General features: G+C 42.0%; 1 protein-coding gene across 1 annotated transcript in view; it reads right to left on the reverse strand.

Annotated features, from left to right (window-relative positions):
* Window positions 1–13,572, reverse strand: part of CCDC39 (coiled-coil domain 39 molecular ruler complex subunit) — a 71,180-nt gene that overhangs the window by 12,787 nt on the left and 44,821 nt on the right. The window contains exons 10-16 of the mRNA XM_066601544.1: window positions 11,393–11,587; window positions 7,372–7,536; window positions 5,061–5,198; window positions 3,561–3,769; window positions 2,676–2,799; window positions 633–792; window positions 409–515 (exon numbers count right to left, since the gene is read on the reverse strand). Of these exons, the coding sequence (XP_066457641.1) occupies window positions 409–515; window positions 633–792; window positions 2,676–2,799; window positions 3,561–3,769; window positions 5,061–5,198; window positions 7,372–7,536; window positions 11,393–11,587 (1,098 nt within the window). The remainder of the gene's footprint in view (window positions 1–408; window positions 516–632; window positions 793–2,675; window positions 2,800–3,560; window positions 3,770–5,060; window positions 5,199–7,371; window positions 7,537–11,392; window positions 11,588–13,572) is intronic.

Genomic DNA, 13,572 nt, shown 5'->3' on the forward strand with positions numbered 1-13,572 from the left:
ATCCCATATATATATTTATACATGGAATGAAAGGGGTTTTCTGGATAAATACTATTGATGACCTATCCTCAGGACAGGTCAAGAATAGCTGATCGTCCTGGATCAGCTGTCAGTGCAGCGGGGCAAGACGTCATCATCCGGGTCAGAGCAGGAAATCTCAGAGGTGGCTTCACTTCAATGTAAATCAACAGGCACAAAGCCACCTATTACACTTCCGGCTCTGCATTGGAAGGGCGTTTCAGAGGTGGCTTCGCTCCCACTGATTTCAATTGGAGTGAAGCCGCCTCTAAGACTTCCTGCTCCAACCTTAATGATGACTTTCGGCCCTGCTGCACTGGCACTGTACTGTAATACAGGCTATAACAGTTGATCAGAATAAGACACAATGTATATACAGAGAAATCTTACCTGCGTGTCTTCCTGAATCTCCTTTATCTGTCTCCTCTTGAACCTATACTTTTCCTCAGCTGCTTTCTTTTGCTCTTGTAATTGAATTTTTTCTTCATACTCTTCGCCTAGGGTTAAGTTTATCGTGTGTATAATAAGGACTTCATGAAACAAATGCTATATGAAGATTTACTTTAACAGTAATGCATGGGGAATATGTATCACAGTGTAGTTGTAAGACTTACTTGTTTCAGTCACTTTGTTAAACGATTTCCTGTAAGAGTTGTTACAGCCATTTATGACTTGAAGGGTATTCTCCAAAGCATTGATTTCCTTTTCAGCCTTGCGAATTGCAGCATCCAACTCATCACCAACCTGCTGAAGTTCTTCTTTTTCTTGTGCAGCCTTGAAAGGACATTATGCCACGAAAATAATAATATTCACAAGAATAAGTGTTATTTGACATTTGTTCACCAGGGGCTAGTTATATTAGAATCTACAGGAATTTTTTCACATTATACTCTATTAGTCAACCTTCGATGCAACCCTTGACCGCATCCTTAAAGGGGTTGTCTCACGGCGAAACGTTTTTTTTTTTTATTCAATAGGTCCCCCGTTCGGCGCGAGACAAACCCAAGGGATGGGTTAAAAAAAAAAAAGTTTATTACTTACCCAAATCCCCGCGCTGCGGCGACTTCTTTCTTCCTTTACCAAGATGGCCGCCGGGATCTTCACCCACGATGCACCGCGGGTCTTCTCCCATGGTGCACCGTGGGCTCTGTGCGGTCCATTGCCGATTCCAGCCTCCTGATTGGCTGGAATTGGCACACGTGACGGGGCGGAGCTACGAGGACCAGCTCTCCGGCACGAGCGGCCCCATTCACCAGGGAGAAGACCGGACTGCGCAAGCGCGTCTAAAAATGCCAGAAGACAGCGAATTTAGACAGATCCATGGCGACGGGGACGCTAGCAACGGAGCAGGTAAGTGAATAACTTCTGTATGGCTCATAATTAATGCACGATGTACATTACAAAGTGCATTAATATGGCCATACAGAAGTGCTGAACCCCACTTGATTTCACGAGACAACCCCTTTAAACTGCACCCTACATCCAGTATCCTGTTTGCCCCAGTTTGCAGTGGAGAAGTGATCACACACACATGATAATCTATAGGAGATAAGAATATAGCTGAGCACTCGGATATTTCCGTATCTCCCATTCACTATAATGAAGGATGACTGCACATGTGCGATTACCTCTCTCCTGCAAGCATGGGATACTAGACCCCTGTTCTTGGTATTGGCAAATCCCATTATTAGTGATGATGCCAACATCAACATACGAAAAAACTTTAGAGCTTGCTGAGTAAATGTTTTCTGTCTAGACTACATGGTCCACTGCTGCTATGTACAGTACTGTACTCCCTCGAGGTCTATAGAATTTAAAAAAAATGTTTTTATTAAACAATCGAGATACATAACCCACATTACATCAGTTAAGCAGTCATTCTTGATTTTTCCAGAATCCGGAATCTGGATCTGTTTGTACATCTGGAACATATTGTGACTGTCTATCAGCAGATTAGTGCGTAGATAATCTCTCGATAAATATTTTATATACTTTTTTTAAACTAATAGTTAAAAATAACTAAAATGAAAATAAAATAAAAGAACACATGAAAACAAACTTAGACCTGTTATGACCTCACAATTATGTGCCATCTCCCTCTTTTCATTTGTTATTCTTTAAACATTATGTAACTATTTTCAGGGTCTGTTCTCAGCGCATCAATACACCCGAGACAGATCCTCGATTAACCAAATGGAGAACTGGCCTAGGATCCTGGAGCTCCCCCCATGGCACGTCTATATAATTTTAATTTTGCAGTGACTGTAAGGAAGTTTTGTGTTGAATCCTTAACATCATTTTATTGGCAGACTGGTTGTATAGGAGTTTATCACCAATCCAGAAAATAAAATCCAACACTTTACTTCACTCGATGAGAACAGAATATTGGCAAGCAGACCTCAGGGTCATACGATTTAAGCCTTAAAATGTGTGAACCTGTGATTTGGTTGCTACTATATGGTGTTTATCAAGTAAAATAAAATGTTACATTTTAGTTCCCAGATTGGAACAACAGTTTTATAATATTTTTTTTTCTTTACATCTTTAGCAACAATGCTTGAGCCAGCGGCATTGCAGCAAGGACATGACATGCATGGGCAGTCTTATATGAATATAGTTGCTAACAAGTAAGAGGTTAACTGCTTTGGCTTTATCACCTTTATGATATAATACGCCTGTGACTTCTCCTCTTCACCCTCTGGTGGCATCATTGCAACAGTAATGATTTCAAATCTTTTTCTCATTTTGTCAACCTTTGCAAGTCTCTCGTGAAGTTCTTGACTGTGAAATGAGGCAAGAGTTCTGCATTAAAATTATATAGAACATGCAAATAAAACCCAGTTTGATCATTTATATCCCCGTTCAGTCCTCTTAGACTATATAAGCTAACATGTTTCTCTACATGCTCACAGCTGATTAAACGCATTGCCAATTGATCGCAGACACTCCTTAGTAGCACTAAATGTGACTGGTAAAAACTGTATCAGAGACTCTAGCGTTTAGCTCTATCTCTGCATTCTCTTTTGTAAAATTTGTATAAATGTACAATTTTCATCTACTATAGTGACAATTTTTTTTTTACTTATGCATTAACCCTTTCCAATCCATTTACGTTTTCTCATCCATTCTCCCCAGCCCCAAATAAATTGGAGCTGGGGAGAATGGATTAGAAAAAATAAATTCTTCCTTCACACTCCTGATCACATCACCGTCGGGGGAATGCGGAAGTATTACTTCCGCATTCTCCCTTCAGCTTCCCGGCTCGGCGATCACGTGACAGCTGGGGTCAGGTGGCACCCAGCGGTCACATGATCGCCGGGCGGAATGCGGAAGTAAAAACCCTTTCTGCCTTCTCCTTGGGGGTCCTCGATGAGGACCAGTGCAGGAGTGTAGCTGCACCCGATGTGTCTGATGATTGTGTGCAGATGCACCCCTGCACTGCTGTGTCGGGCCTGTCCCAACATCGAAGCTGTGGAGGGAAATGATGATGTCGGGGCAGGCCCGACATTGGATTGGAAAGGGTTAAGAGAAAACACAAATACCTTATAGTCTGTCTCTCCTGGTCTGCTAGCCGTGTCTGAGACTTCAGCATTTCTTTGTGTATAGCAATCTCTTGTGTCCGCTCTTTCATGGCCATCTGCAATTGCAACTTCCTTTTTTCCAAAGAGAACACATCATCCGCTTTATTGTGTAGCATATCTCTCAGTCGCTTGATTTCCAGTTTCAGGATATTATCGTCAACCATTAAATCCTACAAAATATATACAAATGAAAGAAAAAAAATCAGTCTGAAATTATACACTTGGTGTGTTCAGTCTGACAAAGCTCATCATCATCATCATCATAGGCTATCACTCGTGGCCGAGCATGATTGCCTTCCAAGTATAGGGGTGGGTGTGTAGGACACTATAGAGACCTATTCTTGATCCACAGGTTCTTTCACAGTGGGGACATCGGTTTCCAAGTGTAAGACGTTCCTAACAAGGGTTGGCTTGAGGTTCTTTCCTCTTAATACGTTTCTCTTTTTCGTCCTCCATTCATGCCTCATCGAAATTCACAGTGCTGTTGGTAACAGCTGGCCCCCAAACTGAGTGCTCGAGAGCCAGTTGTGTTCTTTAGGCTTTTCAATGGTACGTTTATTGTTTATGTGGTAATATCCATCTGTTTAGTAGATGATTGCCCTATTTTTGTATTGAGTTCATCTTATCCAGGTATAAAAGTGTAGTCGAATGCATGAGTCTTCTCATGTGTCCAAACTAAGATGCTTCAAGTAGCAGAGTTTCAGTAAAAAAAGCTATGCGCTCGCGAAGATTACAACAAGTCAAGCGGAGTTTAAACAATCTCCGTCCTGTGGAGGACGGAAAGAAGGAAATGAAATAGAAAGGCACTTACTCAAAAGGAGGGGGGTGTATAAAACAAGAAGCCCCCTCCTCTAAGTGTTGACTCCTATGTGTACATAGGCTTGAGACATCTGATGTGTACATAGGCTTGAGAAAGGTGCATGCTGCACCGAAACGCGTTGCCTCTTTGTAAATTTGCTTTTATACAAATAAAACCGAAGAAACCAACTTGTTTCCTGCCAATTCCATCGGCGACTAAGAGGACCCAGAGGAGTCAACACTTAGAGGAGGGGGCTTCTTGTTTTATACACCCCCCTCCTTTTGAGTAAGTGCCTTTCTATTTCATTTCCTTCTTTCCGTCCTCCACAGGACGGAGATTGTTTAAACTCCGCTTGACTTGTTGTAATCTTCGCGAGCGCATAGCTTTTTTTACTGAAACTCTGCTGTTTGTTTTTATTGGGGGCTCACTCTCCTGGCGAGAGTCCCCCCTTATTGTCTTTGCAGCTCTCCTCCTGTACGGAGGATAGGAGATAAAGCACGTTTGAAGTCGGTGTAGTATCCGTTGGCGCTGTCTGATCCACTGTATAAAGATGCTTCAAGTGGAATGTTGAATTTCAATTGTTGCCAGAAGTACAAACCATCTTGATGGCACTCCTACAGTGCCAAATAACCTACGTTTATTGGTTTTAAGCAATTAATTACCTGCTTAGACGTTCTGAGCTTTTTTAATGCTTTATCGGACATGTTATTGAACAGTTTAAGCTCTTCCATTTTGCTGATCAGGTTCTCCCTCTCCTGGCCAGTCTTTTCAAGCTCCCGTTTGATGTTACGAACATCTCCCTGTTTACAAGCAAATGTAATTTAGTCAACTAGATAAACAGGTACAAAAGACAAATTCAGCAGATCTTAGGGGCCATTCACATGGGAGGATTCGCTCACAGGCTTTTAAACTAACTCTTCAGTCAGTTTAAAAACCATCGCTGGATCAAGGCCTTGTCTTCCTGCGTAAGCGTTCTCTCTCTGCGCTTCACATAGGAGGTGAAGAGATTCGCAGAGGCAGCAGTATGTCTATATTTGAATTTTTGTAAAAGCCCTTCACAGTATAGACTGGAAATTAAAAATTAACCTTTACGAAAGTCCTTTCTTAAAAAACATCAATGTGGGCCAAAAAACAAACAAAAGACATATAGTGACAAGGACACATGTATGAATGGGGATTGTTGGTCACTGTCGGTACCACTGGTGATGTATTATGACTATGAAAAATAAATAGTCATTGATCCCTATCAGTGGGGTCTAAGATGTGACAGTGATGCCTTAATTTAGATCGATTCCGATTTATGCATCGATGTTGATTCACTGGTGGAGAGTTATTAACACACAGTATCTGGATGGCAGCTTATACGGAACTGGATCTGAGACGGTATATCGTAACCCAGAATAGATGATGTCAAAAGATACGTGGACCTCTTTATTAAGTCCTGTATTGACATCTATTATCTATATAGATTGATAATATTTGATTTTTGTCGATATCTAAACTAGCATCAATCATCAGTGTAAATCAGTGCTAGATTAAATAGGATCACTCAGAGATATGGCGGCTCAACGCGTTTCCCTGCTGTGATTACCAGCAGTTCATCAGGAGCTATCAGAAGATGATCCTAGATGCTTCTGGGCAATGAACTAAGATGGAATTCATCCCTGTCAATATAAATTGATAAGGTATCGTAAAAGATACTTAATGCGCAATTGTATACTATAGCGCAATCGGCGTTAGGTTATGATGAACCCAATTTGCACAAGTAGAGGGATAGATAGTACAAATGAACCCACTACTGATCAAAGAAAATGGCCTGTGGCTCTGATGGTGAGCCAAGGCATATATTCTTTGATTTTCTTTTGATTTGGTATCACCGCACTCTTACTAACTTAGGGATAGAATTTAAGGCAACTTCTGCTTATTAGTACTAGGGCTAAATCTCGCAGGTTACTGCAAACAGCTCTGACAATACTTAGTGGGAAGCTTATGTTCTTCTCACTTAAAATCCACTAATCAGCGGTGGGTTCATTTGTACTATCTATCCCTCTACTTGCGCAAATTGGGTTCATCATAACCTTGGGGACCTAACGCCGATTGCGCTATAGTATACAATTGCGCATTAAGTATCTTTTACGATACCTTATCAATTTATATTGACAGGGATGAATTCCATCTTAGTTCATTGCCCAGAAGCATCTAGGATCATCTTCTGATAGCTCCTGATGAACTGCTGGTAATCACAGCAGGGAAACGCGTTGAGCCGCCATATCTCTGAGTGATCCTATTTAATCTAGCACTGATTTACACTGATGATTGATGCTAGTTTAGATATCGACAAAAATCAAATATTATCAATCTATATAGATAATAGATGTCAATAAAGAACTTAATAAAGAGGTCCACGTATCTTTTGACATCATCTATTCTGGGTTACGATATACCGTCTCAGATCCAGTTCCGTATAAGCTGCCATCCAGATACTGTGTGTTAATAACTCTCCACCAGTGAATCAACATCGATGCATAAATCGGAATCGATCTAAATTAAGGCATCACTGTCACATCTTAGACCCCACTGATAGGGATCAGTGACTATTTATTTTTCATAGTCATAATACATCACCAGTGGTACCGACAGTGACCAACGATCCCCATTCATACATGTGTCCTTGTCACTATATGTCTTTTGTTTGTTTTTTGGCCCACATTGATGTTTTTTAAGAAAGGACTTTAATAAAGGTTAATTTTTAATTTCCAGTCTATACTGTGAAGGACATAGGAGGTGAAGCGCTGAGCGAGGAGCCAGCCAGAATTCCGTGATCCAGCGGTGAGGTCTTTCAGTGTAAATCCTCTGCACGAGCGCTGATGACCCTAGCGGTGATGTCAGCGCTCATGCAGTCATTTACCCCACTGTTGGTCCGCTTAAAAGGACTATTACTATTTAGTATCTATTTACTTAGGTAACTCTTACCTGGAGTTTCTTGTGTTGAGAATTCAGGATATTAAGAGCACCTCTGCGTTCATCGAATGTTTTACTGAGAGCAGATATTTTCACCTCCAGCGCATGTTTTTCATCTGTGTTGACTTCCCCTTTCATCCTTGCTAGTCTGCGCTCCAGTTGTTGTATCTGGAAATCCTGTACAATATAGGTGAATGGTTAGCGTTAAGCTGGTTGAGTATTATACATTTACTAACAATGTACTTCATCTACCGTATGTTCTTCAACCTAAACGCTTGGCAAGAAATTCTTTTTATGTGGTGGAATAAGCTTTATAAAATTATTGTACTAGTTTATTGTTAAGGATAACATATTACTGTTTAGTCATCTTTGTCAAAACCACAAGTCTGAGACAATCTCTTGTAAAAAAAAATCCCTTTGTCTCCATAAATTGGTGCTTGCAGAATTTGGGGAAAGGCAAATAGCTCAGCTCTAGTCTCCAATAGTGCCCTTAAAAAAACAGTATCAAATATAGCATCAATTGTACAATCATAGGATAATGTGGGTAGAAAACAGCGCTTATCTGACTTCATAGGGCAAACCAAAGCCTCTCCTGCATAATGTATGTGGGTCTGCAGTAGCACATATATATCCTTGCTATGGATTGTACATGAATTTACAGACGGTTGGCAACTGTAATGACGAGCCCCTTGGCCTTCCCCAAGAAGCCCTACAAGGAAGTTTAGATTGCACTTGAGAAGACTCCCAGGTCAGAGGTGCAGGTAACAAAAACTAAAGTTTAGAAGAATAAACGAGGTTAAGCAGACTAAAAATGATTACACGGACACAAATGTAAAGCGCTCTTACAAGCTAGCCAAGGTCTTGGTCAAAGGGGAAATTTTGGAATCCAGAATGCATTATGATCAAGGGTAACAAACCAGGAACAAGATCAGAGGTGCAAGTTCTAGAATTAATAACTGTCTGTGAAATGCAACAGGCGTGTATCTTCTGTGCTGCTGATTGATTGGACACTGGCCTACTCCTTAGGCTACCCACAAATGGGCAAGCACGATCTTGGGTGGCGATATTCAGCCCGATATCGCAGTCGCCAACATACGTTTTCACGGTAATGTGAGGCATTTTTCTATCAAAAACCAACAGAGTGCACTGTTCTACGGTGTTTCCATAACTCACCCAGAAGTGAATGCAAGTTACAAAAACAATCACACAAAGCGGCCATATACTCACTGATATGCTGATACAAGTGGGCAGGTATATACACCACGTAACCCCCAACATGCAGACAGCCAAACTGCTAAACACATGGTTTCAGATATAGCATCACTAATAAGTTGTAAACCTGCATGGTGCACTACATATACCATGTGGTCTGACACTGTATCTACTTTTCTGTGTAGGAATAAGCACTAAGCAGCCTCCCCCCTCAGTATAAAGAGGGTTTGTGAGTGGCTGATTCATCAGTGTCCTCACATGTGCTTCTTGCTCCTCCGTTTAGCATTCTGGTTCTCTGCATGTTGGGGGTTACTTGATATATATACCTCCCCTCTTGTATCAGCATATCAGTGAGTATATAGCCGTTTTCTGTGATTTTATTTTATTTCCCTTTCTGTGATTTTAATTTAATATTAGTATAGGGAGCCACAATAAGTGAGGACCCGTGACAAAGGTTGCGGGCTCACGTACTTGGCCAAAATATCAGCTAATACCTCGCATTTATCTATAACATGAAGTGCGGCTTTGAATACTGCAGGAGCCCAGGGTGCCAGTGCCAGTGTGGTTCACCTGTGAAGTGCAGAGCAATCCGCTGGTTTCAGATATGGTGCAACTAATAGGTTGTAAACCTGCATGGTGCACTACATATATCATGTGGTCTGACACTCTGTATCTACTTTTCTGTGTAGGAATAAGCACTAAGCAGCCTCCTCCCGTTTGTGAGTGGCTGACTCATCAGTGTCCTTACATGTGTTTCTTGCTCCTCCATTCTGGTTCTCTGCATGTTGGGGGTTACATGGTGTATGTATCTGCCCTTTTATATCTTTCTATAATTTTATTTGTCTGCATGATATTTCCTTTTCTGTGATTTCATTTTACTAAAACTGTGTAGGTCAGCGTGATGCGCTGTTACTGTTACTCGGGAGCTGCATAAAGAGCAGAGCTGTTTCTGTAACGCCCATTGACTTCTACAGGAGTTATGAAACCACAGTAAGACAGCCTGCTTGGCTATTCCCATACTCTCCAACCATCCCCAGCAAATGCATGCAGCTGGACTAGGGTGGTCAGATTCTGTTCTGAAAATAGGTGCCCACATAGAACCTTGTTTCCCCTCAATGCACATCCCCACGCCCCCCAGAATCATGTTGTCTCTTATTGCACATCCCCCTCCCATTCCCCACAGAGCCATGTCTCCTCTTCATTGTACATCGACCCTAATGTTTAAACAAATCAAGGTTCAATATCTCTAGCACTATCCTAAAGAGAACCTGTTGCTGGGTATCTTCCTAAAATTTAGCAGTAAAAATGTTGGTACATTTTAAGATATACCATATATAATTTACTAAAACAACTACATTTAAACAGCTCACCGCCACCAATAGCAAATCAATAAGTGTCAATTTGCAAGGAGATGAAGAAGCCGCTTTAGTATTGGTCCAACACTCTCAATCACCATAAAACAATTAAAATTTATTCTATAAAAAATGGGAGCAGACAGGATACAAAACTAAACTAAAAATGCAATAAAGTTTCATCTTCATGGCCATTGAGAGTGCTGGACCACTCTTAGGGCTCGTTCACACGAGCGCCGTGGGCACGCAGTATAGCCGCGTGCAAAGATCACGTGAGCGGGTTAATTCCAGCTACCTGAAGTAGCCCGTTCACAAGATCAGAGGTGCGTGTTATCCAGCTCCCATAGGAGTCCATGGAAAGCACGCACCAAAGATAGGTCAGGTCTAGAGATGAGCGTGTATACTCGCTAAGGCTAACTACTCGAGCGAGTAGTGCCTTAGCCGAGTATCCTCCCGCTCTTCTGTAAAGAATCGGCTGCCGGCGCGGGTGACAGGTGAGTTGCGTCGGTGAGCAGGTGGGAGCAGGGGGGAGAGAGAGATCTCCGCTCCGTTCCTCCCCGCTCTCCCCCGCCACGGGCACCCGAATTTTTAGAGACGAGCAGGAGCATACTCGGCTAAGGCACTACTCGCTCGAGTAGTTAGCCTTAGCGAGTATACTTGCTCATCTCTAGTCAGGTCCTATCTTTTCATGCATCACAGACCTTAGATGTGACCTTGCAGTCACATGTCCTATCATTGTCAGGTGCGCGAATTTAGCGCATCTAACATTCTTTCATATGAACACTTCTATAGGAAGCCACTGGTTCCTTTTTGAAGAGCTTTCTGTATGTGGCTATACTGCACGCCTGTAGGACTCGTGTGAACGTGCTGTTACATACAGAAATTACTATATATGGCCGCCTGCTGACGGCCAGGTCGGATCCTGCTGCGAGAATTCTCGCATCGGGATCCGACCCGCGCCCCTGCAGTGACCAGCGCGGCTCACCTGCTTCTACGTCTGCTCTGTGATGTGCCGGCGGCTGTGTGCATTGGATTGCGCTTTGTAATGCTATTCTATGCAGGTGGGCACGGGCAGAAGTTCTGCGGGAAATCCCGCTGCGGAATTTCCGCCCGTGTGCAGGGGGCCTATTAAGTAAATATATACAGGTGAGTGGTATATATATATATTTATACACACACACACACACACACACATATATGCACACACACACACACGTACGTACATTTGCACAATTATCAAGTCAAACATGTAGTAATTGCCCTAATTCAGCTAAAGCACTACTGCTAATTGTGCTTATATTCTCCCATAAAATGCTTGGGTATTTTCTTGCAATGACTTTTCCTCGCTGTCTTTATGTATTTGAAAATATTTCAATTACAAGCAATGTCCCGCATGTGGTTAGCTTTCCTTAATCACAGTAAAGGTATTTAAGGGATGTTAATGGTTTAAACCCAGCATGTGGTTGTACCTGATTGTAAATGATCCCCTGTTGCTTTAAAGCATGCAGGTCAAGTTTTTGCAGTTGACTATTAAGGTTTCTCAGCGAGACTTGGCTTCCATTAATTTCTGATATCGTGTGCTTTTCTTTTGTCTTGCGCTCATGCAGCTCCTGTGATTTCTTGAAATGTTGCTCTCTTATCTGTTTTAGCTGGGCTTCAAGATCCTGTGGAGATAAATGACAATATTATGATGGCCGTTCTATACATTCTCGGAAAAAAGACATTTAGGTTTTATTCATTTACCATAGCTTTCAGGCAATAGTGTCGTTTTATGGAAGGGATTTTAGATCTATAATTTAATGTGCAAATGTCACTCCACTTTTATGTCAAGATGTTCTAAATGTATGGGAAACAGTTCAGCACTCACTGCCGGTCCTGGCGTGTAGCATTTGTCATAATTCACATTATAGAGGTCGTCACACAGTGTTTTAGTCAAAAGAAAGTCAAGATTTCAGGCTACATTCACATGATCGTGAATCTCATGCGAGTTTTGTGCGTTGCAGGACGCACAAAATCACGCAAATATGAACTCCATTCTTTTGAATGAAGTCATACACATGAGCGTTTTTTTTCTCTCTCTCACAATGACGCTGCGAGGTAAAAAAAAAAAAATCGCTGCATTTCTTATTTCTTTGCATCCCTCAGAAAAAAATCGCCCATTTTTAATGGGATAGTCAAACACATCGCAAGCCGGGTGATGTGCACGTGAGTGCGATGTGATGCTGATACTCAGACGCGCGTGAAACAAGCACTGGGGGATCTGAATTTCAGAGAAGTGATGTGAGGTGCACATTAACAAGCACAATATCGGTCTGGATTTCAAGTATTACGCTTGTAAACTTGTGATTCTGGATGCGAGTAGGATGCATTTTTGCTTCAAAACCGCATTGCCTTGCAGCTATTTACTTGCGATTTTCACGCACGTGAAAAGACCACATGTGCTTCCAATACATTTCAATGGTAAAAATCAAAATTGAATGCAAATCACTAGGTGTGTGATTGAGATGTGATTTTTTAAAGATCTCATAGGAAATTCCTTACAAGGAATAACCCAAATATAGGACATGCAGCGAGCGAGAAAAATCATTCATGTGAACAAACACATGAAATCAATGTGTTATTAACAGGTGCAAGTTCTGTCCATATCGCTATTGGATGGAACTTGCGCATGGAACTCGCCCGTGTGAATACATCGTAACTCATACATTGGGGCACAAATTGTAGATAAGGGGATAGGGATATTTTCTGAATATTACTGTGTAAGATCTAGTTGTCTAATTTTGCAGTCCGTCATCAACTTCTGTACATGCACATTCTTTGTAATGTCCAATGTAAAATGAAGATTAAAAGCAAGGTTCTCCTTTGTCAACCTATCAGTATAAGGGAACTGCATGTATAGCAATTTTCTAATCTAGGCAATGAACCACTCCATTATGCTTCACATGCATGAGTGACTGGCTTAAAGGAAAGAACAGCTGCAGGGAAGTCAGATTTCTGCTATCTTCAGCATTTACAGTTCCTGCAGACTTGTGGTCCATTTACACGTAACAATTATCGCTCGAAATTCATTGAAACAAACGAATTTGAGCGATAATCGTTCAGTGTGAATGTGGAAGAATCAGTCACTGCTCATTCAACTGTCACTATCGCTAGATCACTGGCTTCTTGTTCCGTGTAAACGCTCCACGCTCAGCGCTTCACATAGGAGGTGAAGCGCTGAGCGAGAAGCCTGCAATATAGCGATAAGTCTTTCTGTCTAAACACTCTGCATGAGCCCAAAGACCTTAGCGGTGACGTTAGCTCTCCTACAGTCGACTCTCATCCTGTGTAAAAGGAGCATCAGGAGATAAGAACGGATCTCCTTAGGTGCTGACAGCCATCACAATAACCGCTTATTACTCTCCCTGGACAAAATATAGGATTGTAAACTACAGAATAGGGAATAACTTGCTGATCAGTGGGGGTCTGACCATTGGGGCCCTCTCTCAGGGAAGCCCCATAGTCACTCCCCCTCTTTCTCCCCGCTACAGGGGCATCGCCCATAGTGGGGAGAGAGAGGTGAAGGAAAGTCCCAGGGAATCCCTTCTCTGCGAGGCCTCCTTTCATCTCAGCTGGGCTGGAGGGATATACCCTGCAGCAATGAGACAGA

The sequence above is a fragment of the Eleutherodactylus coqui genome, chromosome 1, assembly GCF_035609145.1.
Source record: "Eleutherodactylus coqui strain aEleCoq1 chromosome 1, aEleCoq1.hap1, whole genome shotgun sequence".
Taxonomy (NCBI): domain Eukaryota; kingdom Metazoa; phylum Chordata; class Amphibia; order Anura; family Eleutherodactylidae; genus Eleutherodactylus; species Eleutherodactylus coqui.